The sequence below is a fragment of the Hippocampus guttulatus genome, chromosome 21 (genome assembly GCF_054856545.1).
Source record: "Hippocampus guttulatus isolate MCC_2025c chromosome 21, RoL_Hgut_1.0, whole genome shotgun sequence".
In the NCBI taxonomy this organism is placed as follows: Eukaryota; Metazoa; Chordata; class Actinopteri; order Syngnathiformes; family Syngnathidae; genus Hippocampus; species Hippocampus guttulatus.
This window is the reverse complement of record NC_141281.1, coordinates 1729823-1755683: the sequence shown is the minus strand read 5'-3', so window position 1 is coordinate 1755683 and position 25861 is coordinate 1729823. Positions and strand designations below refer to the sequence as shown.

Sequence of the window (25861 nt, the reverse complement as noted above, 5' to 3'; positions counted from 1 at the left end):
AGGAGCCCGAATCGATTCGTGTTGTGCCCTGAACGTTCAGTAAAACATCTTGCAAGAACTTCTCCATTTCCAGCCTCTGACTTTTGCACATCAACTCAGCCCGAATCAAACGAACACGCGGAGGACCTGGGGAAGTGGAGAACGGTCAAGGGGTCCCGCCGTGTCGACAACAACACGCTTCCCCCTGTTTGATCATCCTCCAACAATAGCGACAAGTCAAATCATTTATCATTCATTATTTATGGCAATACAAATTGGCTTACAATTCCTTGAACATGAAATAACGGTGAGCGCGCACAGCACGTTGCAGGCGGCCCCATTTCTTTCACTGGATATTCGAATCAAATAGGACATGAAATGATCTTTTTCCTCTCAAGCAGGGGTGGCCAAAGGTTGGCGTTCTAAACGCTTGACTTCTAAAAATGGACCCAAATCGTCAATGAGGTTGAGAAAAAAAAAAATCAAGGGGCTTGCATTAAAACAAAACATTAAAAATTCAGTCGATTGCGAGTTTTCAAATCGCGTCAGCTTTGCAAAGAGAAATGACTGAGCGAGCCTCATTTTGACCCCCCCGCCCTCCCTTACAGTGTCAGGCCTCCGCAGTTGCTGATAAAAAGCGATTGGTTCTCTGTTGGTGGTGTTAAAAAAGCCCCGCCTTCTTTTTCAGCTCCTTCTGCCGCCACATCGCCAGTCGCTGGAATTCGAAGCGGCCCACGCCGAGCAGCTGCTCAAAGTCGGCGTCGGACAGGAAGTTCTGAGATGGAGAAGAGTGGGTTAGGGGTCACCTGCATCCTCGTCCCCCACACCCCCCTCCCGCGCAACCAATATTTGCCCTCTGACCTCTTTGCGGCAGGGGTCCACGCCCGGCGGCAGCTCCGAGGCGGCCTTGTGGATGAGGAGCTCGGGGGCCACGCGCTTCCCCCCGGCGGTCGTGGAGGGGGGCCGCGATGCGCTCTGGCCGGCGGCGTGAGGGGACGAGTCGCCGACACGACTCGTGTACAAAGGATGCGGGCTCGCGGGGCCCGAATTTAAAGTGCTGGCGCTCAGCTCCTGCGCGGCAAGACAAAGAGAACGAGAAGAAGAAGAAGGAGCAGCCGTTTTAGAGAGCAACAAAAGCACTCGCCACCATGGGAAGCGGGCCGAAAATCGGAACGGGAATCTCGAGGTTGACTCGGCGCGACTTACCGAGATGCTCTGCGACAGCGACGCCTCGCCGTTCAGCTCCTTCTTTATCTGCTCGTAGGACTTGCCCGCCTGTCGACCAAATCCAAGCGGAGCCGCGGATGAACGGGCGGACGCACAATTATCGTGGAGGGGGGGGGGGGGGGGGGGGGGGGGGGATTGTACTCACGCTCCACTTGTGGGGGTCCCAGGCGTTAAACCAGCCGGTGAAGGTGGGGGGCTCGAAACCCTGCTTGACGGAGACCACGGGCGTGTCCTGCTGGCGGCCCGCCGGGTGGGTGCGCAAGTACTCGCGGGCGCAGTCCCACGCCTCCTCGGTCTCCGACTGGTTGGCGGAGTTCCCCAGCCACAAGAAAATCTGAGCAAAACGCAGGGAGGGGGTTGTCGGCTTTTTTCCAAAATCGTAATTGGCGGCCCCAGAAGAAAGAGGCAAACGGAGAGCGACCGTTGACCTCCTCCCAGGTGTCCAGCAGCATGACGTCGTCCTCGTCCAGGTCGCTCTGCGCAAAGTCGTCCACCTCCGTCATCCGGAACCGGCCCGTCTGATTGGAGCATTCAAACAGGCGGGGGCTGTGAAGCGGCTCCTCCCTCTGGAGACTGGGGGGGGGGGGGGGGGACACGGTCGGTCACTTCTTTCCTCTCGCGTCCACATGTAGCCATCGACAGCAAGCGGGGGTCCCCAACCGCCGCTCGCATTCAAAGCCGTATTTCTTATTGCCCCTTTCTTTCTAGCTCACCTTCTTTGATTTTACGCTGCATTTGTTGAACAGTAGAATGACCCCTAACCTGCCCCCACCCCCCAAAAAAAAGCCGGCGAGCGGCACAGAAAAAAAAATGGTTGGAGAAGCTCGCTTTCGACCATTTCGCCCCCCCTCCAACACATCGGGCGCTTCTGCCGACGAGCCCGATCATTGGACTCGGGGGTGTTGGGGGAGGGAGAACAGAGGAGCGGCGTTTGAGAAATGACCTCTTGTCACTGGCGTAGGGGGCCTTCCCTCCGAGGGCGAGCCAGAAGTCGGCGGGCTCCCGGCCCTCCATCACCACCTGTTTGTCGCGCTTGGAGAGCACGTCGGAAACGGCCTTGGCCATCATCCTCTCGTCGCCGTTGCAACCCTGCGGAAGGAAAGAAAAGATGCGAGCCGCCGCCGCCAGGGTCGGCGGCAGCCGTCGGCGGCAGGACCGCTAACCTTTCCGTACCACAGGTAGCACGAGTGCTCGCTCTGGAGCAGGAAAACGTCGTTGGCGTTGAGGGACGACGCCCTGGCCTGAACTTCGGTGGCTTTGGTGTTGAGCTCGTTGGTCCCCCGAACCTGGAAGAGCCTGGCTCCTCCCCCCGCGGGCTCCGCCGCGCCGGCTCGACCCGTGCCGCCCTACGCGCGACAGCGTTAGCGCGACGCACACGCGGAAAAGCCGCGACTAAAGTGGGCGCGGCCGCGCGAGGAGGCCCACCTGAAAGATGATAAGTTTGCCTTTGAAGATGGCCAGGAAGTGGCGGGGCTCCTTCCCCATGACCACCCGCACCTGCACGGGGGCGCCGTCGTACCTGGCGTCCAGCAGCGCGGCCTGATAGGCGCAGGCCGTCACCTCGTCTTTGGTGGCGTGACGCCCCTGGCGGCTCCAAAATCCCTTTTGAGTACGGGACGCCGAAGCGGCGAAGCGGCGAGCCGACCCACCTGCCACATGTAGAGAACGCGCCGCTCCCGGCCGGAGACGCGATACGTGTAGAGCACCAGGTAGCAGTCTCCGCCGTAGAACTGTCCGTACGTCCTGGGGTCGACCTCCGCCGGCTCCAAATTCTCGATGCGCCACACCTGACGCCCACGTGAGTACAACATGTCCCGACGCCTGGTGAAGAAGCGCATTCAAGCGCCCCCCAAAAGCTCACCCCTTCAAGACTCGGCCCGTTACCGGATGTGAAGAGTCACTCGCTTGGATTGCGAGTGACTCGAAGCCGCGCTTCAGCTGCTTGGGTTCCAGACTCGACCGGAAGGCCGAGCGAGGTTGAACGGCAAGGAAAACAAAGGTGGCCCTTTGACTCAACGTACCGAACGCTTTTTCTTCCAAAAGGTGTCTTTCTCCACCTCGCTTAACTTTTTTTTTTTTTTTGAGAACGCCCATTTGTTGGGACTTTGTCGACTTTTGCGCTCCGCCGTGCCGCCACTCCAAAGGTGCGCCATCGATTCCTCCGTTGAAGCTACAGAACTCGCACGGAGAGTACGAGTAAGCTTCCCGCTTTGCCTTTGGCTTCCACAAGCGCAAGACGACGAGCTCGAAAACCCAAATGGCAAATTTCCTTCAATGCTAGCGAATGGAGAAGCGCACCTTGACGTCCCCCGAGGCGTCATCCACCATGCGCTGCTGCGCCGCCAGCTCGGGGCGGGCGTGAAGCTCCAGCACGTCGAACTTCACCCGGTCCACCTTGGCTGGGGGGGGGGGGGGGGGGGGTAACGGCAAATAGGGGAACTATTTAGGCTGGTGGTTTCGACTCCGAGCATCAAGCGGGGGCACAGGGGGGGGGGGGGGCACGAGCAACAAGTGGGCTTTGTCTGTTTTGGCCACGCACCTATCTTGCCCAGGCTGTGCGTGGCGCCCAGGCCCTGCGTTTGGTTCTTGTCCCTCCACTCCTTGAAGAGGTGCTTGAACATGGCCGACTCGCCGCCCTCGCACATCACTTCCACGCCGGTGCTGGCCGGGTAGTTCTTGGCCTTGATGTAAGCCTGACAAGGAACGGGGAATGCGACGGCACTTTCGCACCCAACGATGCCCGCTCGCCGCACGCGTCGCTCACCACCGCCCGGTTGAGAGAGCCCCGCCTCTCCTCCTCGGAGGCGCGTTTTCCCTTCCACACCATGACGGCGGAGCCGCCGTCGTCCAAGATGTAGCAGTCCTGACGGATGGGAGGAAAGCCCGTCAAGCCGCCGGCGACGGGGCTTCGCGCGGAGATGCTGCGGAAAGGGCTTTTACGGAGGACTGCAGGAGGTCTTGGCTCAGAGGCTGCGTGGCGATTTCCCGAACCACCAGATTCCCGCCGACGTCGGAAACACTGAGGAGAAACGCCGACAAAGTCATTCTCTCGGCCCCAGCAGCGGTTGGCCGAGGACTTCCGCGGAAGACAAAGGCGGCGGCATCTCGGCGCAGAGGGACCGTGTTGAAATGAGATGAGTTTCATTGCGACCCCATCTTGGGGCATCGAGTACTTTATAGAGCAGGGGTGGGCAAACATTTTGGCTCGGGGGCCGCATTGACTTTTAAAATTTGACAGAAGGGCCAGGTCAGCACGAGCTATGGTACATTAAAAAAAAATGCATTTGTTGACAGTCCATATCAAACATCAACAGAACAAAAGCATGAAAGTACTGTATTAATATACTTTTTTAAAATGACAACAGTGTTGTTGATGCCCTCTTTTAGCCTGTGCATTGCTGCAGATGGGTTGTGATCAGACCAGTAGAAGTAGAGCGATACAGAGGTCCTAGGTGGTCGAAAAGACCCCCCCCCCCCCCCGTGTTCTGCAACTTCAAATCATTGCGCCACCTGGCGGTGAAATGCCTGTCAATACAAGTCCAATTGAAATGAATGCAATCATTCACATCGAACCTTAATTTTGGACCAACCTTCGGCGGGCCGGATTAAAAAGACCAAGGGGCCGGATTCGGCCAGCGGGCCGTAGTTTGCCCACCTCTGTTATAGAGACTCGAGCGCCGTCCTTACTGGTAGAGCCGGACGGCGGCCTTGCGCGCCCCCCCCGAGTCGTCGTCGGGCACGGCGGCCTTGAGCGGGGCGCTCCTCCGGCCCAGCGACGCCATCATGCTCTCCATGAGCTCGGGCGAGTCGCGCTCGTCGGCGCCCTCCACGATGCCGATCCGAGCCCGGCCCCCTCGCTCCCGGTCGCGGATCTCCTGAGCCAGCAAGGTGGCCTGTGGGACCAGAGGGGACGGGAGGGGGCTTATTTCTTGCCGACGGAATACTCGAATCAAAACGGGCGTGACAAGATGAATAGCTCCCCCCGCCCCCTCCCAAAAATAAATCAATAAAAACTTGCAGGAGGGTACCTTGAGCTTCTCCCTCCTGTTGCTCTTGTCGCCATTCCACTGCACGATGAGTTGGCCCGCGTCCAGTAGAAAGCAGTCGCCGGTGTTGAAGCTGCTCCACGACGCCTCCACCTGCGCGCGGCCGCCACATTTGGACCAAACGCTCAGGCCCAAAGAAAGAAAGAAAGAAAGAAAGAAAGAGGGCCCGAGGAAGAGTCCCGGTCGCACCTCGGCGGCCGTGACGTGCTTGCGCCCTTTGACGTGCAGCAGGCGCAGGACGTCGTAGGCGTTGGTGTCCACGTGCTTGAAAGCGGACGCTGCGCCCCCCTTTTTGTAGCTGCCGAGGAAGAGAGAAGCAGAACGCCGAGCAAAGTCCGAGGGCCGTAAAACAAGGCGCTGCGGGCGACGAGCGCAGGCGGCGACGCCTCGGGTCCAAAGTCACCCCGCGTCTTCCGCGCAAGCGCGCCGGTGCGACCCGGTACTCACACGAGGCCCTTTTTGAAGTAGCCGCGGAAGCGTGGCGACTCGTGGCCCTGCACCTCCCTGCGCTGCACCGGCGCGCCGCCCAGGTGCTCGTCCAGCTGCGTGACATAGACGGCCGCCGCCCCCTGCTCGTCCTGCGATGAGGCCTTCCCGATCCAGTAGTGAATGTCCACCGCGCCCGAGTTGTCGCTCGCCTGCGAGAGGGATGCAACGCGTATGAGAGGGGGTCAAACCCCCACCCCCTGTGCGTTGCATGCTTTTTGTGCCATTCCTTTTTGTCCCCAAGTGTGATGTTGGCTTGCAGACATTCAAAGGTCACCAAAACGGAATCGTTTTTCCCGCGAGTGATGTTTAGCGGTGTTTGTTTCCTCGTGGGGGTGCGCCAACTCTCTGGGATTGGAAGGTCTACTCACATGCAGCACGATGTAACAATCGCCCTCATAAAAGTTGCCGAAGCTTTGGGCCGGCACTGGCACCATCTGCAGCTTCTGTTGGACATTGACAAGAACAAGGCCGAGGACGTCAAATGAAGAAGTGCGCAAATCCCCCCCCCCCCCCCACACACACACACAAAAGGCTGCCGTTTGCTCGATTGCATGACTCACGTTAATGGTCCATATCTGCAGGCCGGCTTTTCTGTTGACACCCCCGAAGGCATCTTTCTTGGCCTCGTTCATCATCACGAGCGCTCCGGACTGCAGGAACAAAGATTTCCCCATCATTTGCTTCAGACGTTGGGGTTTTTTCCCCTCCAAATAACTTCAGGGAACATATGTTACAGACACACAATTATAGGTCCTAAAATTTGTGATACCATTGGTCCAAAACTTTTGTTTTGTTTTTTTTTTTACATCGGCAATTGTAGCTTAATAGCGCTGTATTGAAAGTTGAAAAATGTGGAGAAATGCAGTTGTATTTCCAATATCAACTCATTGACAATGCGTCCCTCTTTTGTTGCGTCATCATCCTCCTCCTCCTCCTCCCCCTCCTCCGATGATTGCCCGGCGCCAACAGATGGCGGAGATGAAGCCAAGCGATAGCGTCCAAACAACCAAACATCCGCCCTCGCCATCCTCGCCGATGACCGCTCGACTCGCTCAAGGCAAAGTCGTAATGCCAATGCGGCCGCTTGCAAACGGCGGGCGCCCTCATCGCGCGACCATGGAAGTGGGGGCGAGGTGCGGCGGCGTCCCCAAAAAAAGGGCCTCCGCGAGAATCCCAGCGAAGCGCTTTGTGGCCAGAACGTTGTTGGCGCACGGGCAGACTTTGGACCTGATAAGTAGCAGACACGCCCTTCCCTTCCCTGTTTGACATGAAGGAGTAATTCTAGCACTACATTTCAAGTCCTATACTGACACAAAGTATGTCTAGATAGTTGTTTTAGTATTTGAAAAAAAATTTCTCACAACAATTCCATCCACCCCTCTCCACTTTGCATGTATAGGACCGCTACCGGACACCGAATCTTTCGACGTACAATAAATTCGAGCGAATAATTTATTTACCGAGGGGGGGGGGGGGGCGGGGGGGCAAAGTGACTTTGTTGTTTGACTTCCCAACCGCAGTCCCGAGTCCATCGCGGACCGCTGACCTTCCCGGTGGAACACGGCGAGTCCACCATCGGGATGGAAACCACATCGCGCGGCCGTGTTGACCTTCGCCGTTAGCGCACACAAAAGAGCGGCTGCGATTGCAAACTGAAGCCATTCAACACATGGGTGGTGGTGGTGGTGGGGGGGGGCGCTAAATAAATCAAATCCATAATCGTGCAACAGGAAGAACCGGTTCCACTTCAATGAAGCCACACGAGCATGTCGTCTGTCGCCGCAAGAATCGCGAATGGACTGAAAAGTACTCACCAAAATGTCAATGTCAAGGTCAAAACAAGTGGCGGAAAAGATGTGGACTTTTTAGAAAGCCGACCGTATATTCTTTGTGCCGGGAGCAAAGCAAAAGCAACCTCGTTGTCTTGGAAGCTGCGCACGTTGGAAAAAGCCAAGGCACGACCTGTGCGTGCGCGTGCGGGAGCTGGAGCGGATTGGCTTCCACGCCCACTCGCGCAACACACCTGCAATTTGCCTTCTGCCAATCTCGCGCGGGACGGGGCTGCGAATGTGAGCTCCAATGGAAGAAAAGCAGCGAGCGGAATCACAATCGCTGCACATAGACGTGAATGGCCCACAACGTCAAATCATTCGCGTCCAACTTTGCGCAACGTTTACCATCCATCCATCCATCCATCTTCTACCGCTTATCCGGGGCCGGGTCGCGGGGGCAACAGCTTTAGCAGGGAAGCCCAGACTTCCCTCTCCCTAGCTACTTCTTCCAGCTCTCCCCGGGGGATCCCGAGGCGTTCCCAGGCCAGCTGGGTGACATAGTCACTCCAGCGTGTCCTGGGTCTTCCCCGGGGTCTCCTCCCGGTGGGACATGCCCGGAACACCTCACCAGGGAGGCGTTCAGGAGGCATCCGAATCAACGTTTACCGAGCTCTCCAAATAACTCGGCACGCAAAAGTGAACATTTGCCCCCCATTGGCCATCGGGTGTCCTATTCAAGTCGCGTGACGGCCTTTCGGTGCCGTCCTTGCGCCTCCGCAAAATTGACGCCGTTTATTTTGCGCACGTACCGAAGGTGACAACGACCACGTTTGCTCGGGGAGGGGGGGGGGGGGCGTGTTTCATACCAGCCTTGCTGATTTGTCCTTCCCGGATGCAGTCCTCGTCATCGCAGTGAAGGTGCGTTCATTCATGTCAGGCGCACAAGAGAAAAGCCTGCACGAGACCACTGGGGGGGGGGGGGGGGGCGGCAATCCCACAATGGGCTCAATAGAGCCAAAGCTAAAAGTTCCCCTCGCATATCACATGAGGAGTCTAAACTAGCGGATAATCACGGATTGCGCAAAGAGCCTTGCAAATAACACACCCAAAGAAAGGCCCTGCTTCTTTCAAACAGACAACAGAGAGGTCGGGGGGGGGGGGGGGGCGGTGTCGTCATTTGATGACAACAAAGTGGTATTTCTGAGAGCAAAGTGCATGAGTGGAAGTCAAACTTGTCTGGATTGAAGAGAAATACGTTTTACAAGCCAGGCAGGGGCGTGCAAAGGGGTGGTCGGGGAGGGAGGTCGTAGCCCCTGGGGCATGAAAAAAAGGAATCCATTCTGTCCACCAAGCAAAAAAAGTCTCAACTTTAGGAGAAACATTTGGGGGTGTCAGGACAGGAAAAGAAAATATTCTTTCTCATTTGATAAAAAGAAAATCTCTCTTGATTTTCAATGTTCGCATTTTTTTCGGAGGCAAAAGTGGAAAACGTGCATGGTGAATTTCTTCAATTTCACAAAACCAAAGTCCCAACTCTTTACTCAATTCTAAAAATAGAAGTGAGACAAAAACAACTTTACCCGACATGAATGAAGTTGTACTTCAAAAAAGATGACCAAAATAAAGGCAATGGGCTTGGAAGGTTCCGAGATGAAGTTGATCATGGAGAGAAAGTTGACATTTTCAAAAGGTCTCACGTAGCAGGACGCAAAGTGAGTGTGTGCAAACTTGCAGCTTTAATCATGTTGTACAGTACCATTTACATTTCTTCTTGTCAATATATTACGATGCACCCGAACACCCCCCCCCCCCCACCAATAAATACAATTTGATATCATCTAGGCTAATCAATACATGTCTCGGCAACATTGACTCGGTGGATGCTGATGTTCATCATAATCACTCCAAGCACTCACGTATCATTAAGTCAATCCATCAACTCCAAAAGAAATAAAAGGGTCACAATTTCCTGTTAAATAGTGTGGCCATCACTCAGAGTAGCGCTTAGTTTATATGTTTTTTTTTCTGGTGGGGGGGGGGGGGGGGGGTAGAGCGAGACTGGTGGATGAGGGAGTTATTGGGGTAATAAAGTGCGCCCCCTACCCAACATGAGGAAACAATGAAGGCACTTCATTCTGAAAGAGAAGACCAAGGAACGTCTTGCACCAGAAAAATAAACAACCCCCCTTCCCCACTCCGAAAGACTTTGTTTTCCCCGGTAACTAAAATATGAATTTGATAGAAAAAGTACTTGTTTTAAGTATGTCTTCTTCTTCGTCTCCTTAGAAACATGGGAGTCTTTTGTTGGGGGGGCGGGGCAGGCGGGCTGCTTTTGGGGCCCCCTGCTACCTGTCCCTCAGGCTCTGTAAGAGGCTGTAAACGTCGTCCTCTTTACTGAGGCCCTCGAAGATGGGGAGCAGCTCCAGGAGCTCCTTGTCGGCCATGTCGTCGAACCACGACTGCACCGGCACCTGAGCGATACCCCCCCCAAAAAAGCAAAACAAAAGACCCGGTGATTCGCCATCGGTGACGACTGTCGACATTCATATTTCCTGAGTTTGAAGTGTTCATTGAAAAAGGGAAAGCAGTTCATATTTGATCATCAATCAGTCTGCTTATTATTGCCTGTCATAGTGCAAACTTTGGGAGTAAAAAAAAAAAAAGTGAGAGTAAGACCTTTTTTTGTGGATCGTTTCGTCTTAATGTAAGCGCATCTCTTGGCAAGAGTAGATCTTTGACGTATTTCTGCTGTGTGGAAGCTGGTTCCAAATAGCTCATAGACGACTGTGAGTGGTCTCCAAATGCTGGAGCCTTGGAAGACTTGGAAGGGCAAGACAACTTCATCAAGTAAGTCTCGTGTACAGTTTTCTTGACTGGTTCGCTCGCCGTCTAGCCGCACAGTCACTATTCGGGCCCATCTTTAGTTACGGCTTTTTGGGTTTCTTTTTACACATTAACAGATGACAACGTAAAACAACTGCTAGAGACAAGCAAAAGCGTCCAATCTTCTCCTCAACCCCAAAAAGGAGTTCTTGGATTCATTCTCGAGAATTGAAACCAATGGTCAGGAGAGCGCAACTCTGCCAAATATCGGAACGGGCGCCCCCAAAATCGAAAGCCTCCGGTCACTCTTGTGGCCCACCATTGGTCGACGCGTGCAATCGACTCACGGCGTTCTCGGGGTGGAAGATGTAGGAGGCGGGCGAGTTGTCCACGATGATGACCTTGGCGAGTTCCCGGCCCAGCCGGCTGAGGTCTTTGACGTAGTTTCCTCTGTGGAACACACAGGATTCCCTGAAGAGACGAGCGCGGAACACGCCCCGACGGTCCAGGAGGTCGGCCACTGGGTCCGCGTACTGGAAAAAGGCCGCACGGCGCACAGAGTCAGAGATTTGGCCTTGCGTGCGCCCCGGCACCCGACAACACGGAAAGCTGTCCGCTGTGCTCAGCGCTGTCCCGAAAAAGGCTGAACTCGGGCCACGTCGCTTTCTCGCTTCACTTGCTGGCTTTCCAATGGAAGGCGTTCCTGTCATTTGGCCACCAGATGGCACAGTTTCTCCTCCACTCGGGATTAAAATCTCCCCCCCAAAAAATGTCATTAAAAATTGGATGTTGTAGATTGCAGTTTTAACTCATTTTAATACATTGTGGAAGCAAGATTTTCTAATATTTTGTACAGCGGTGTCCAATTACAAAAAAAAAAAAAAAGAAAGCGAACCATAAGCATTTGAAATTATTACAAGCAGCAAAGTATTTTTAAAGTTGTTCCTTAATCTTGATTTTTTTTTCTGGATTTTCCAAATGTCCAATTTGACCCTCCCGCGACAGAACAGTCGACCTCAAATCCCGCCAAAATCATAAATATTACCGTCCTGGGCCGTTTTAGGATTGAGGCATTAAAAAAAAAAAAAAGATAAAGGAATGAAAAGGCAACATTTTTCCAGCTGTCTTTGTGAGGCTACTGGTTGCGCTGACCTTGGCTAAACTGGCGGTGAAGAGGACACATTCGAAGAGCTCCCCCATCCTCTGCAGGAACTCGTCCACGTGAGGCCTCTTCAGCACATACACCTGAAAAACAGATAGATAGATCTATTTTTTTTATTTCGCACCATAAACGGGAACGTGGATCTGGATTTGCTAAATGTCGGACATTTCAGGTGTCCTCCGGCGAATAGCCGCTGCTCCCGAGCGCAAGTAATCGAGAAGAGGCCGAGTTTGAGGCAGAAAGCCTATCCTGGATTACTTGAACCAGGTCGCAGCCGCGCGTCGACGGCCGCTCCTCACGCCGCCCCTCATCTTACGGTGCTCCGGGAGCAGTTCGCTTGAATTTCAAAACATAGCAGAACAAAAAATCACAAATAATAGCACGTGAATTAAAAATGTTCCCAAATAATACATGTAAAAAAAATGATAATAATTTGAAACCTGCATGATGAAGACATCAAATTAAGACCAAAAAAAAAATAATCATTTGGGGGAGGGGGGGATTTTAAAACACAGAAAAGAGGAAAAACAAATCAAATTAGCAAAGGTAAACAACTACAAATAATGTCAACTAAAATATGTATAAAATACGATCAAAAGTAAAAGAATCACATGAGAGGAAATACATGAAACTTAGCAATAGTAAAATAAAATCGATTAAGATGAAAAATATGAGATCCTGAAAATACACCGTATTAAACCTACACATTTTTAAAATATGAGAAAAATAATTTCAAAATGAAACAAAGTCAAAAATAAACAATGTCAATGATTTGTCAATAAAGAAAAAAACAAACCACATATTTCAAGTTCAAATAAAATGGAAAAGATTCATTGAAGTAAAGAGTGACCCAAAAAAAAATAGAAGTTCAAATTTTTAAAAAAGTAAACAAAAAATAGAAAAACTTGATTCTTTTTTGCTACAAACAATTCCAAGAAGCAGACATCTAAATGACGAATCAAACATCATGTCATTTGAAAGAACCAAAAACGACTATTTTGAATCAAGAGTTGGTGTAATGAACAGAGCAAAATGAGGAAATCAATCCACGCTCCCTGACAAGTTGCGAGTTGAAGTGCTTATCCATGGAATAAACGTGTCTGCCGTTCTTTGTCTCAGCGCATGGCGGGAAAACAACAAAATGTCTTTCTCGCGCACGTACCTGATGAACAGTTCCATCGATCTCCACCGGAACGATGAAGTCTGCGTTGCTAATGGGCTGCGGGGCACACACAAGGCAACAAGACCTCGCGTTAGCCAATCAATCACACAGGCGTGTCGAGGGCGGGGCGGGGCAACGTGAGAAACGCCAGCGAGGAGGAAACGGAGGAGACGCGGCGCGGGAACGTGCACGGGCGCGAGATGAGAAGAAGAGATTGGATGGGAGCCCATCGTTTCCTTGGATGCAAATGGAGAGCTGCCCACAAGTCAGCAGCCACTGTGACTGTCGGGGCCTTGTTCCTTCTTTTTTTTTGGGAGGGGGGCACAAGTACAGTCATCCTCCCGTGTGTCAGCATCCCCAATACATAAAATACATTTGAAGCAATCTGGCGCATATATCTGGGGTGGGGTAACCAAGTCCTAGAAAATAAGAATCAATCAATAGTCCGTTAGTTAACGGCCTGCCGTGCATGTTTTGGGAATGTGGGAGGAAAGCCGAGTACCCGGAGAAAACCCACGCGGGCACGGGGAGAACATGCAAACTCCACACAGGAAGGCCAAAGGTAGTGAGCTTTGCACGATGGACCGCCGGACCGCAATAGAAACCAACCCAAAGACGTTTTTAAACGGCCACAATGTCTACAACTGCAGCGACTCACTTTTGCCTTCACGTCGGGAAAACGGGCCACTTGGATTCTGACTGATGCCCCCCCCCCACCCCCAATAACATTCAGTATCCGCGGCCCCCACACGACACGCCGCTTCAGTCTCCACACGCGCGTTATGTAACCCAGCAGCTATTTTTAGAAGCGCCGTTCCGTCCACATGTGGGTGGCTACGGTGCAGCGCGCCAACAGGACACCGATCGCCGGGAAGGCTTCGGCTTTGATGCAAAGCGTGGCCCTCAAAGCATTTGCAGTTCATTTACAAAGTGCCGTCAGTCACTTGGCGCCTTGCCTTTCCTGCCCGTTGATAGCTTCCGCACGCGTTCGCGCGTGACTCACGGGTGGACCCGTGACAGCGCGCGGACACGTTTCTCCGCCATCCGCGCCAGAGACAAAACATTTCACCAGCACAAACTCCCAAACAACCACAAAAGTTAAGTTGGGCACCCCAACGCAATCTGAAAATCAACTCGGCCACATTTTTAATTGGTGGCACATTGCCAGTCGAACAACCTTTGGAGCAAACAACTTGCTCGCTAACTCACACTCTTGCCATCAAGGTCAACGATTGGTAGTTGTTTCAATTCGACAGATTGTTTTAGCCCCCGAATCCAAGTTAGGCGTTGACATCGTTTGGCTTCGCTTCCCTCCCGTTGTCACCGGTGCCGTTTCGATCTGAGACTCCCGTGAACGGAGCATACCTTGAAGGAGCTGTGAACCAGAGTCTCGTCCAGGTCGATCACGACGCAGTTCCTGCCGCAGTCTGCTATACTGACCTCAGGCAGGAGGAACTTGGCTGGGGGCTGCCAAGGCAACGCACACACACGCGCGAGAATGAATTAGATGCAGTTTCATCAGCGGAAGCAACTGTCACACGCTGACAAACCACACAGAGAAACGAGTGGAAGCTCTTAGTTGAAAGGCCCTTTTCCAAAAATAAATCTCCCAAAGGGAACAGTGCCCATAGACTCGGACCCAATCCAGCCGCCAAAGCTTCGAGCGCTTGTCAAAAGTGGCCGCTTGAAGTGACCTTGTGTTGACTCTGCCCTGTGCCGCCTTTGGGGACTGAAGAGAGAGAGAGAGAAAAAAAGAAAGTGCAGCCCCGGTGTTTGTTGCCAAATGGGCCGCAGACTGACAGACAAGCGTGACGGGACAGATGGTACAGCCCCGTGGGTGGGGGGGGGGGGGGGGTGCACACATATTGTGCAATACAGGAATCTCAGAGGGATTTATTTGATTCAATTTTTTTACAGTTTCGCAATCATGACGGGGAATGCCATCGCGTTGAACGGAATGAACGTGATTGACAGGCTCAAGCTGCATTTTCACGATGGCGCATCATAGTCAGAAAAGCATTTGGCCCGGGGATTTGAATGAAAGAAAGACAAGAGAAAAAAAGCGTTGCTAACCTCCTGGATGCGAGACATGTCTCGGGTAAACGCGAGCGGAGACTGCCAAATGATTTTGCGCCGTCGCCAGCAATTTTGGCACCGCGCGTACGCGCTCAACTGGTCAAACGGGGAGGGTGGCGAAGTCTGTCGCTCCGCCTGCAACGCCCTCACGTGTGGGCAAGGAGAGCCGGCGCACTGAATGGGAAAAGCGGCCCAAAGCACAACGAGAGGTCTCCGAGCACACACCGCCGAGCCATTTTTAAGACACTGCGCAGACTAATTGTGCTTCAGAAAAGCACTTGATTCGTGACATGACCAACATCCTTGGTTTTCGGCTTTGTTTTCAATGGATTTATTTTGGGAATCGTGGATGGTCGGAAAGAAGAAGGGAGGGCAAACAGTTGTTTGGGAATTGGCGCACGAATGCCCTGCCCCAATCTTGCACTTTGACAAATACGCTCCATATTCAACCCCACTAAAATCCAAGACAAAAACAACCCCCCCCCAAAAAAAACAAAAACAAAGAGTAGCTAACAAACATTTGTAGCGGGAAGACTAAAAAATCTGCAGCAACAGGAAGTGTCGTGCAGAGAGCAAACGCTTCTCACCTTGAGAGGAGTGCCGTTCTCCTCGAGCGGCGGTGGCGGCGGCGGCAGGGCGCGCGTCTTGTTGGCGAGCGGCGGCTCCACGCGGTAGTCATTGTAGTTGCGAAAGCAGCAGAAGAACGGGCTGAAGATGCTCCGACTGCGCCGCTTCTTGAGGCTGCCGTTGGACTGGGAGACTAGAACAGAAAGTTGGGGGGGGGGGGTGGAGGTGAGGCGCGAGCAAAAAAAAAAAAAAAAAAAACATCCAACAAATGTGAACGCCACGCAAGAAAGGCAGGCAAAGGTGAGGGCAAAAGGACGACAACAGGAGCGGAAGGCGTCCCCGTGGCCCCGCACGGCATGCGGTTGACCCGCCAAAGAGCCGGCCGGGCTCCCAGGAGGCCAAGAGTCCGGGAGCGGGCGCGGGCGTCCATCCATTCCGATCCTCTCCATTGGAGGCGCTTTGCTTCCATCTTGCGGCCTCGCCAAGCAAGCCCTTTTGCGGGGCTGCCCGCAACAACTGTATTTTGGGGCCTGGCAGTTGCGGTCGAGCGGCCAAGCGGGTAAAGAGGTCAGTACCCGGAGGGCGCGTGGCGATGGCTGCGTTAATAATGCAAACGGAAAAACAGGGTCGCTTTGAAACGGCACGGCTGTGTGCAAAGTGTCCCGAACAAAGGACGACAGAAAACACGGCAGATTTGGGCAGCGGGCTGAAACCAAACCGTTTTTGCGACTGCTCCTTCTGATGGGAGCGCACTGGCCACCGGGGGGCAGTCCAGTACAGCCGGAGAGACGCGTCGGAAGAAGACTTCCACCGCAAGTAGTAGAATTGAGGTCGGCGGGGGGCCGACGGCTGCTTCTCGAGCGCCCGCTACGAAGGAGATGACGAGCGAGGGGGCTCGCAATGAAAACACAGAGAGCTCGGGGAAGAAACAATGAGCGCGACGAGACGGCGCCGCTGCGGTTGCGCAAGCAGGCTGCGAAGTTGCTCGCCAGCCGCGGCGCTTGACGCCTGGCGGGAAGCGCACGTGATGAAAAGCCTGCGACTATTCGGAGGCCCCAAACGCAGAACAACAAAGCGGGCGTCTCACTTTGTTGGAGAAACTTTCAAATCAACTGGCGCTCTTGCGCGGCTGTGACCACTTTTCGCACAGGTGGAATCCGATATCCTTTGAAATGCTTCGCTCCCCTGAAACGGAGGATTGATTGAAAAGTGTGACAGGAGGTAATGCAAAAAGACGATGCAGATTTGACCTGCAAGAAGCGATCTTGAATGGGGCTGGCCTTTCAAACGGACAGGGCCCTAAAATGGCCCAAAGCATTAGGACGGTCCGCCGTCATCATCGTCACGCCAGCCGACGTGTCGGACCAGCTAAAAAGCTCATCCGATGGGAGTAGGTGGCTCATCCACTCAGCTCTATCTGCGCGCGGCGCGATCACAGCGAAAGCCTCTCGACGAGAAGAAGCCCTTTGAAGGCGGTGCGAGGGGGCGCTTATTACACACCCAGTCACCCGTCACCTGCACGCACGCTAAGGGTGACGGGGCACGGAAGACCATAAGGGTCATTCCATGACGCCAAGAGAGAATTTGCAGAGTCATGAGAGTGATTCACTGCTGAAGGGTGACCTTTTTACCCACACGGGATGGGCTGTGTGGGACCCGTGGCCTTGGAGGCACAAGACCCCCTCTGGCTTGGATTTGGGGGGACGGGGGGGATGATTTATTTATGCATCATTTCAGAGCAGCTACATGCTGTATTTTATGCTGAAATGTGTCTTGAGCTGCACTGGACTACTGCTGGCAAATGCAATTGTTAGCACATCGAGCGTGCTGCCTTTGTCTTGTGTTCTGTATTGAAAAAACGTCATGTAGATTTGATTTGGAAAAGAAGTTTCTGCAGAGCATAAAGAATACTTTGCAGAATTGATGGTCTCTTCTGGCGCTGTGTGTCAACAAATTACTCGTTGAAGGGTTTCTAGAAACTGCAACATCAATGCCAGTTTTGTCAGCAGCCTGTAGCGTAAACCAGCGGGCTTTCGGAAGTCAACCTTAATGTCCGTTGGGTAAGTACTCAACGTGCACTTCCCTTTGGTTTATATTTAGGGTTAAAGAAAATTTTGCTGGGGAGTGGAAATAAAGAGCTTGAGGGAACTATAAAGCTTTAAGAAAAGAAATATTTCACTCTGGTGGCGTTGTGAAATGTGCTGCTACCAAAGATAGCGCCTCAAACTCAACTTTTTACTGCATTTGTAACTCTAAAAAAAAGAGAAAACAGAATTACCGAGAAGTTAGCAATTCTGCCTTTCAGTTCTCAGGTTCTGGTTTGGAATCTGTGTGGAGTGTGCATGTTGCTCCAAAGTTTTTATGGCTGCTCCACTTTTCACATTCCAAAAATATGCATCTTATATTGTACACAGATTCGATTGTTAGCGTGAATGCTTGTTCACTCCAAGTCAGCGAGGACAGGCTCCGGCTCACCCTCGAGGTTAAGGTTTCCTTAAGAAAATGGATGGATGCAGACCTAAGTTTGAATTTTATGTATTAAAAAAAAGGGGGGTCGCCTTTTATCCACTGCTCTGCCAAAAACTGCCGAAAAGAATGCTGCTATTCATTTTGCAGGCTACCAAAAAACAAAACAATAAGCACAGAGTAGTAAGTATTTTGATCGCTAAACTGTATTGTGTGTCGACTTGTTTGATTTCGCTCCGTTCTCGAGGTAAATCCAACAATGTTTAGTCCGTAAAGCACACAAAGACAGAAAGTACCCGCCCCCTGTTGCAAAGGAAGCAGGGGTGTGCAATCACGCGAGGAAACACGACAGAAATCGTTCAAATCCATCGTATTTGGGGTGAATCGTTTGTATAACGTGGGGGGGGGGGGCGCTAGATATCAACAGCGGCGCTTGTATCGGCCGAGCATTTGTTACTGCAGTATTCGGTGTCCTCTGCACCGTGCAATATTTTACACACGGTGAGGGGGGTGGGGGAAAATAACATGGAAGCGTGTCATAATAAATCAAACATGTACGTCTTACCTTTGTCTTGACTCGCGCAAATGCTTTCCTCCTCTTTGGGATTTGCAACCTGTGTTATGATGGACGTGTTGTCCATGGAAAAAGCGAGATGCGGTGCGCCGTGAGGGGGGCTACACCGTGCGTGTTATTCCTCGGCGAACATGACTGTTGAAGCCAGTCGACTGCACTTCCCAGGAGGCTTTGCGCTTCGGCCGCTGCATCGTGATACCTTCACTTGTGTCGGAGACAAGGAGACTGTTGACTGGAATGTGAACGACATGGAGGGAAGAAACAAAAAAACAAACAAAAAAACAAGAGTCGGTCACGAGTGCGCAAATTAAAGTGCGTAAATTAACCGCGGGTTCCGATTTATGGATTCGACATGCGCGGTAAACAGAGGACTTCCAGTCGTAGTGCCTCAACATGCAATCGTAGATACATCTGGTGGACAAAACTCAAACAGCACCCAACTAATTTTCCGAAGAAAATAGAAAAAAGACGTCGTCGAATTACAGAAGAGTGCGAATTTATCTCTTTTTTTTGTGGTGGTGGGGTCTTGTTTCCATTTCATTTCAGCAAACGGGATTCAGATGATAGATGGCTGTTCATTTGTGGCGAATCTGCGGACGGGTGGCTTAGCTTGATTTGCCCCCCCCCCCCCGTTTCTCTTGAGACGAAAGTGTGGGCGATGTATTTAAAAGACATTTACTTGACGTCGGAGCGATTGCATCATTCTCGTCCTCAAGCGTTCCTGTCTGTCCATGCTTGTTCTTCTCCGGGGGGCTGCTGCATCGGCACCGCTGAGGACCATCCCCGACATTTCCTCGCTCTGCTCGGTGCTGCGGGTCCGGCCTGTTCGGTTAGATCGCCTCCGGAACCGGCCCCTTTCCACGTCGGCTCGCCTTTCCAACAGGAACAAGAAAAAGAACCTGTGGCAGGAGCAGCAGCAGCGACTGGAAGAAGGACGAACAACCATGGACGGCGACATGGAGCAAATCCTCGCCCCTTTGAGGCTCGCAGTCAAGGAACAGGTTCGTTTATAGTGCAAGAAAGTCTTTCTGTGCCGACGCCAGGTTCGGCTTCAATCAGGACAGCTCAGTCCAGTCAATGAATGGAGCTTCCAACTAGCTCGCTGCTGACGCTGGCGAGTCGTCGCTGTGGCGTCTGCGCCCTTGTGCCACGTTTCAGCCGCGGCCACAGCTGTGGCTTTTTAAACGGGGTGTGGTCCAATCAATCGACAAGTTCATATTTGTTTACTTTTTCGTCAATGGACGCTATAGCTTCGCGTTTGCTTTCAAAACTTGGCTTGTAGCAGACGTGTGCACATTTTCAGCATGACGTCTCTGATCCACTGGAGAAAGGACACTTTGATCCTCTCCTCTTTCATCTATAACTGCTTCAGACAACAAAGTGTATGCAGAAAATTGGTGAAGATTGCACGACTGTCTGAGTCCTATGTGTTGTGTTGTGTTATTTTTGTTATTTTGACTTCAAAATGGCGCCGCGTGAGTGGCTGCCTTTCCAGCAGCTCCTATATTTTGTTGTTCTACTTCATCCTTTCATAACTTTGCTGCTGTGAATCGGGAATTTCTCCATTGCGAGACTAATAAAGGTTTTTTATCTTGTCTTAAAAAGCGCTGGTCTCAACTTTCAAGGTTGGTTCTTTTATTTATTGGGAGTGTAACCCATTTTTTTCCAGCATCAAAACGTACTTTTTTTTTTTTAATTCATGTGTGTGGTAATAAAGTGAGTTTCCGTTGCTCCGTTCAGTAAGTTGAAATCACCCCGTGCTGGCGTGGAACTCATTTCAAGTGCGTCGTATCATTGAGTAAAGGATAGCTTCATCAAAAGAACGCAAAAAGGACATAAACCCCTCTTTTCAAAAGGCAGCAGAGTCCCAAAAGCAAAAAGTCGTCATACAAGGTCCCACTAAAGCAAGGAAAATAGCTGGTGGTTTTTCGACACGAGGAGAGTGGGGTCGGTCCATCTATTTTGGCGGGGCTCTTCTTCCAGAGTGCGGGGGCCCTCAGGGGCAAAGACGCCGTCTTGCTTTGGGGGTGACAAGGAGTGATCTGTGGGCGGAGGAAGAGTATGAAAGTTAGGATGACAATGGCTCAGGATATTGACAATCGGCTCTTTGTCGAATTTGATGGCGGGGGATGCTGAAAGTTGGTGCCCTCCCCTCTTCACAGGTATGCCCCGTCTGTTTTTCAGGGGGATCTCGTTCGCCAAATGAAGCAGAACGGCGCTCCCGACGTGGACGTGACCAAAGCGGTGGCCGAACTGAAAGCGAGGAAGCGCAATTTAGAGGCCAAGGTACAACAGTTGAGCCCTGCTGGCAATCTCGCCCAGGAGTCATTGATCAAACTGCCCGCAGGAGCTGGCGTTGCAACCCAAAGATGACATTGTGGACAGGACCAAGATGGAGGACACCCTGAAGAGGCGTTTCTTCTACGACCAGGCCTTCGCCATCTACGGCGGTACGACAAAGCTTGCTCGATGCATGTCGACAGATGCGGTTGACTGAGTCTTCATCCTCTTCAGGTGTGAGTGGCCTGTACGACTTTGGGCCGGTGGGCTGCGCCCTGAAGAACAACATCTTGCAGGCGTGGAGGCAGCACTTCATCCAGGAGGAGCAGATCCTGGAGATCGACTGCACCATGCTCACCCCCGAGCCCGTCCTCAAGTGAGCCAGAAACCACACTTGTGCACATTCCCCTTGTGGGGTGGTGTGTGGGGCGGTTTTTGTTTTTGCTGCCTGGTGGTTCCTACGGTCAGCTCCCAAGTGCTGGACGGTGGGTTGTTTTTGACAGGCGCACATGGACTCTGCAATTTCATGCGTGGGAGCTGTCATTATCGCAGACTTCCACAGCCCGGTTGTAGATACACTCTTTAAAAGTGACGGCATATGGAATGTCACAGCACCTGGAGACATGTTCACCATTTCTTTGTGTCAACAGGACATCGGGACATGTTGACAAGTTTGCTGACTACATGGTGAAAGATATCAAGAATGGCGAGTGCTTCAGGGCGGACCATCTCCTCAAGGGTACCTTGACTTACGTTTTTTTTTTTAAAGATACAAGGTCACTGAGCATTATTATTATTATTATTAAACGCAATGTTATGCAATTGTACTTAATTGGCCCTAAATGAAAGTCTGCTAGCTTAATGCTGTCATGCAGTGCAAGACTCTGTGGACAGGCTAACGAGATGAGCGTATTCTCTCTCCTCTGTGAAAAATGACTGCTATTAGTGCAGCTTACTGGGTCACTCCCTTGTGACCGCGGCAAAAAAAAAAGCACATTTTGATTGCCGATTGCAAAGGGAAAGATGCACAGACTGCGATCAAACCTCCTTCCACCCTAAATGCCGATGTAAAAACAGCATGCGCTTGCTTACTGTGTCGGCAGAATTGGATTCACTGATCGTTTTTTTTTCTGCAGCGCATCTGCAGAAGATGATGGCCGACAAGAAGTGTACTGCAGAGAAGAAGGCTGAGATGGAGGACGTCATCACGCAGGTGACTGAAGGGGGGGAGGGGGGGAGATAGGGCTCTACTTTGGACACACTGATTAAGGTTGTATTTGACAGATGGACAACTACACGCAGCAAGAGTTGAGCGACCTTTTCGTCACGTACAGCGTCAAGTCTCCCACCACGGGAAATGACCTCACGGCGCCCATCGCCTTCAACCTCATGTTCCAGACCTCCATCGGACCAGGGGGGAACATGCCAGGGTGAGGAAGGAAGGGAAAAGCCCACGATGCTCAGTGTAAATCTGGTCTGATGACACTGGTCTCCATGCGCAGCTATCTGAGGCCTGAAACGGCTCAGGGCATCTTCCTCAACTTCAAGCGACTGCTGGAGTTCAACCAGGGAAAGCTCCCCTTTGCTGCCGCTCAGATCGGAAACTCCTTCAGGAATGAGATCTCGCCTCGCTCTGGGCTCATCCGTGTCAGGTGGGGGCGGGGCGGGGTGGGGGGCTATCGCCGCTTCGTTTGTACGAAACCTTTCCAAGGGTTCTTTGGTTCCCCCCTTCAAGTTACAGGTCGGACTTAATTTGGAAAAAACGGAAATGAAATCTGTTGCATTTGCAGGGCTGGGTACATGAAAGGGTTTGATCTGGTACTGATCGAAAGGAACAATTTTTTTTCCCCTTTCTCGGAACGGGTAAACGTACCTTGGATCAGGACACGTCTTCACGTTTGTGCCTTCCCCGACAGAGAGTTCACCATGGCCGAGATCGAGCACTTTGTGGACCCCGGCGAGAAGGTGCACCCCAAGTTCTCCAACGTGGCCGACCTGGACATCCTGCTGTACTCCTCCGGGGCTCAGACCAGCGGCCAGTCCGCGCACACCATGAGGCTCGGAGACGCCGTGGAGCAGGTGGGGGGGCCCTTGACTACGTTTGTCCCGCAACCGCCACCGTCCTCTTGAGTGGGAGAAGAGAATCGGCAGCTGTCTCCTGGCATACACTGTCAATATTTGTCCATCAAAAAAGTGCGAGAGTGCCAAACAAAAGCGCAGATTTCTTGGGAGTATTGATGAAGGACTTACCGGTGCTCGTTTTCGGGCGGCATTTTGTCCGGTGCTCGTAGTGAATGCGTCAAAGGCTGCGAGTCAGCGAACGACTTCAATTGAAGCGGCTCCACAAAACGAAATCATGGTATCGAAGCACCGAGGAAGTGCGAGACTTGGCCGTTCGGCACGGCCGCCGAGCAGGAAACGGCACCGAATTTGCGCGTTCTTGTCTCGCAGGGGGTGATCAATAATTCGGTTCTGGGCTATTTCATCGGAAGGATCTACCTCTATCTCACCAAAGTGGGAATAGCCAAAGACAAGCTCCGCTTCCGCCAGCACATGGACAACGAGATGGCCCACTACGCCTGCGACTGCTGGGACGCCGAAACCAAAACCTCCTACGTAGGTCTCCTCTGCGTGCGCGCGCGCTCTGTCGTCATGGCGCTTGCGCCGGCGCTGATCGCGGCCTTTGCGGCTCGCAGGGTTGGATCGAGATCGTGGGCTGCGCCGACCGCTCCTGTTACGACCTGAAGTGTCACGCCCGTGCCACCAAGGTGCCCCTGGTGGCCGAGAAGCCGCTGAAAGAAGCCATATCCTTGCGCGACGCCCGCCTTCTCGCCCGCCACCCCTCTCGGCAAAGGCTCCTTCCTTAACGCGGCCGCACAAAGTGGTGAACATGGTCCACTTGGAGCCCAACAAAGGCGCCATCGGCAAGGCCTACAAGAAGGACGCCAAGATCATCATCGAGTACCTGGCCGCGTGCGACGAATGCCGCGTGGCCGAGAAGGAGCGGCTCCTCGAGCGCAGCGGGTGAGTGGGCGAAGCGCGGCGACCCCCCCGTTGCCTCCGCGGTCGCTGAGCGCCAAGAGTCCCTTTTCAATCCCGCAGAGAGTTTGCCGTCGAGCTGGAGGGAAAGACTTTCAAACTGACCAAAGACATGGTGGCCGTCAAGCGATTTCAGAAGACGCTACACGGTGAGATCAGAGCTGGCGGCCGCGGAAGGGGGCGCACGCTTCACCTGTCTCCTTTTCCGCAGTGGAGGAAGTGGTGCCCAACGTCATCGAGCCGTCGTTTGGGATCGGCAGGATCATGTACAGCATCTTTGAGCACACCTTCCGCGTCAGGGAGGGCGACGAGCAAAGGACGGTGAGTACAGCCAAAACCCGTCCTAAGCCGGACACTGCGTAGCCTGCTAGCGGGACATGAACGTGAAACATTTTCCATTCCTTTCTCCTCTGATATTGGTCAATTACAAAATATGCATGGATGGAATGAGTCAACTGAAAAAAAAAACATTACTTTTGGGTTAGGGTTCCTTACGAAAATGAAGAACGAATCGTTTAAGAATTGAGCTTTTTCGGCGGCCATTTGAAGTGAAACAAGCTCTCTTCTCTCTTGTGACCCTCCACTGCCAGTTCTTCAGCTTCCCAGCAACAGTTGCGCCATACAAGTGCTCTATTCTGCCTCTGAGTCAAAACCAGGAATTTGTGCCCTTCGTTAAAGAGCTCTGTAAGTATGACACTTGTAAATAGTTTGATTTTTTTTTTCCTTGATAGCCGTCCATCCCCGAATCAAAAAGTAGCGACTGAATGGCCATTAAAGCAGGCTTCCAAAAGTGGACGTGTGTACACACGTTCACTTATAAAGTCACGTTTCAGGATTGGCATTAGGACGATTGGCTGATACGAGGTATTATCGGCCAATGGTTTTTTGTTTAACATTTGTATTTTCATTTTAAACAATGCCGAAGTAATCGGCTGATTTTTCTCTCTGTTGTGAAGTTAAATGCTAAATGACAGTTTTGTAAAACGGTCAAATGTTTCGCCCGTATTTCATCTTTATTGATGCGTGAAGGGACCCAAACACGCCTTGTTTTATTCATGATCTATCGCTAGATTTTGAATGGGGCAATTAATGATCCAAATTTTCTTCTGCAAAATATTGGAGTACACGTTGTCAAATCTCAAAAATAAGGGAACATTCTTCCTCGAATCATTTTTGAAATCACCTGTCGCAATCACGACGGCGAAAATGACTTTGGATGACGTGGGACATTGGGCAGTCGGTCTTCAATTTCATTTCCCCCGGAAGCGCGTTGAATCGAACTTGCCTTGAAGCCGTCGATCCGCCGCCCCTGCTCACACCTCTCCTCTCGTCTCCTCTCAGCCGAGGCCATGACTCGAAACGGCGTTTCCTACAAGGTGGACGACTCCGCAGGGTCCATCGGGAGGCGCTACGCCCGGACGGACGAAGTCGGCGTGGCCTTCGGCATCACCGTGGACTTTGACACCGTCAACAAGACGCCGCACACCGCCACCCTGAGGGACCGTGACTCTATGAGGCAGATCAGAGCCGAGGTCCGGTCCGGTCCCATCCTGTCCTCCGGACGAGTCCATGTCTCTTACTGACCGCACTCTGTCTCTCCTCAGGTGAGCGAGCTGCCAGTGATCATCCGGGATTTGGCCAACGGGTCTCTGACCTGGGCGCAAGTGGAGAGCAAGTATCCCACCTTTGAAGGACAGGAGACCAGCAAGAGGGACGCGGCCGAGGAGTGAAGTCCTCCTTTCTCTCTTCCGCCTGCGGGGGGTGGGGGGAATAAATCAATCAATCAATACAATTCATAGACTTTTGTTGCATTCGCATCATCAAAAGAACGTCACGATGATCACGTCCACAAGGAGGCGCTGCATTTCAACAACGTATGACCAGCGCGTCTTGTTTTTCAAAAGGGAGAAACTGGCAGCGGAAGGAGGCGCACCGCTTTTCAGATACCGAGCGCTCTCAATAAAAAGCGCCAGCACTTACTGGACACGGCATCCCACCTGCAGCGTTCTCATTTGTTGTCGCAGTTGTTTATTCGGTTCTCCCGGGCACGACTGCAGACGTGCCAATCGCACGAGACGTGTGCACTAGAGTTACTCGATGGAATCGGAACAAATCAAATGGACGGCAATTGAAAAGAACTCATCTCTTGCGCGGCGGCGGAACGGCAAGATTTGAATTTGTTGCGCTGCCGTCGGCTGA

General features: G+C 52.4%; 3 protein-coding genes and 1 non-coding gene across 8 annotated transcripts; 2 read left to right on the top strand and 2 right to left on the bottom strand.

Annotated features, from left to right (window-relative positions):
- Positions 1-211: 211 nt before the first annotated feature.
- vill (villin-like) lies at positions 212-7749 on the bottom strand. Its single transcript, XM_086101751.1, has 20 exons — positions 7556-7749; positions 6302-6391; positions 6110-6184; positions 5700-5890; positions 5442-5550; positions 5235-5345; positions 4894-5099; positions 4147-4225; positions 3971-4069; positions 3746-3899; positions 3505-3605; positions 2856-2993; positions 2632-2790; positions 2370-2552; positions 2150-2295; positions 1635-1779; positions 1352-1540; positions 1186-1254; positions 841-1050; positions 212-754 (listed from the first exon to the last, which is right to left on the bottom strand). Exons 2-20 carry the CDS (start codon positions 6374-6376, stop codon positions 641-643), a joined length of 2553 nt encoding a protein of 850 aa, XP_085957877.1. The 5' UTR covers positions 6377-6391; positions 7556-7749; the 3' UTR covers positions 212-640.
- Positions 7750-9226: 1477 nt separating this feature from the next.
- Positions 9227-19141, bottom strand: ctdspla (CTD (carboxy-terminal domain, RNA polymerase II, polypeptide A) small phosphatase-like a). 5 transcript variants are annotated; one of them, XM_086101757.1, is made up of 9 exons: positions 19023-19141; positions 18335-18575; positions 15324-15496; positions 14026-14127; positions 12661-12717; positions 11489-11602; positions 10684-10869; positions 10190-10333; positions 9227-9984 (listed from the first exon to the last, which is right to left on the bottom strand). In XM_086101757.1, the coding sequence occupies exons 2-9, from the start codon at positions 18408-18410 to the stop codon at positions 9859-9861; spliced, it is 978 nt and encodes a 325-aa protein (XP_085957883.1). In that variant the 5' UTR covers positions 18411-18575; positions 19023-19141; the 3' UTR covers positions 9227-9858. The 5 variants fall into 5 exon arrangements, with proteins under 5 accessions (XP_085957883.1, XP_085957884.1, XP_085957886.1 ...); XM_086101758.1 differs by lacking the exon at positions 19023-19141 and having other exon boundaries at positions 11489-11581; positions 18335-18903; XM_086101760.1 differs by lacking the exons at positions 10190-10333; positions 19023-19141 and having other exon boundaries at positions 10656-10869; positions 18335-18902.
- LOC147186656 (glycine--tRNA ligase-like) lies at positions 19026-25658 on the top strand. Its single transcript, XM_086101754.1, has 17 exons — positions 19026-19344; positions 20528-20629; positions 20691-20793; positions 20858-20999; positions 21274-21362; positions 21760-21836; positions 21908-22053; positions 22126-22275; positions 22540-22702; positions 23075-23239; positions 23320-23428; positions 23503-23647; positions 23726-23811; positions 23874-23983; positions 24253-24346; positions 25004-25194; positions 25267-25658. The coding sequence occupies exons 1-17, from the start codon at positions 19075-19077 to the stop codon at positions 25390-25392; spliced, it is 2268 nt and encodes a 755-aa protein (XP_085957880.1). The 5' UTR covers positions 19026-19074; the 3' UTR covers positions 25393-25658.
- Positions 21070-21204, top strand: LOC147186657 (small nucleolar RNA SNORA84). Its single transcript, XR_015099079.1, has one exon. It is a non-coding gene; the product is annotated as a small nucleolar RNA SNORA84 (small nucleolar RNA).
- Positions 25659-25861: the final 203 nt, after the last annotated feature.

What these genes read in the sequence shown, in the direction of transcription:
- vill (XM_086101751.1), bottom strand. Translation starts at nt 6,376, where the DNA reads ATGATGAACGAGGCCAAGAAAGATGCCTTCGGGGGTGTCAACAGAAAA. An exon ending in AAGACCTCCTGCAGTCCTCC is followed by an intron (nt 4,070 to 4,146) that starts GTAAAAGCCCTT and finishes CCCATCCGTCAG; the next exon opens with GACTGCTACATCTTGGACGA. An exon ending in GCACAGCCTGGGCAAGATAG is followed by an intron (nt 3,606 to 3,745) that starts GTGCGTGGCCAA and finishes CCCCCCCCCCAG; the next exon opens with CCAAGGTGGACCGGGTGAAG.
- LOC147186656 (XM_086101754.1), top strand. Translation starts at nt 19,075, where the DNA reads ATGCTTGTTCTTCTCCGGGGGGCTGCTGCATCGGCACCGCTGAGGACC. An exon ending in TGGAGGACGTCATCACGCAG is followed by an intron (nt 21,837 to 21,907) that starts GTGACTGAAGGG and finishes TGTATTTGACAG; the next exon opens with ATGGACAACTACACGCAGCA. An exon ending in AGGGCGACGAGCAAAGGACG is followed by an intron (nt 23,984 to 24,252) that starts GTGAGTACAGCC and finishes CTCCACTGCCAG; the next exon opens with TTCTTCAGCTTCCCAGCAAC.
- ctdspla (XM_086101757.1), bottom strand. Translation starts at nt 18,410, where the DNA reads ATGGACAACACGTCCATCATAACACAGGTTGCAAATCCCAAAGAGGAG. An exon ending in AGAACGGCACTCCTCTCAAG is followed by an intron (nt 14,128 to 15,323) that starts GTGAGAAGCGTT and finishes TTGCCTTGGCAG; the next exon opens with CCCCCAGCCAAGTTCCTCCT. An exon ending in GAAACGATCCACAAAAAAAG is followed by an intron (nt 9,985 to 10,189) that starts GTCTTACTCTCA and finishes GGTATCGCTCAG; the next exon opens with GTGCCGGTGCAGTCGTGGTT.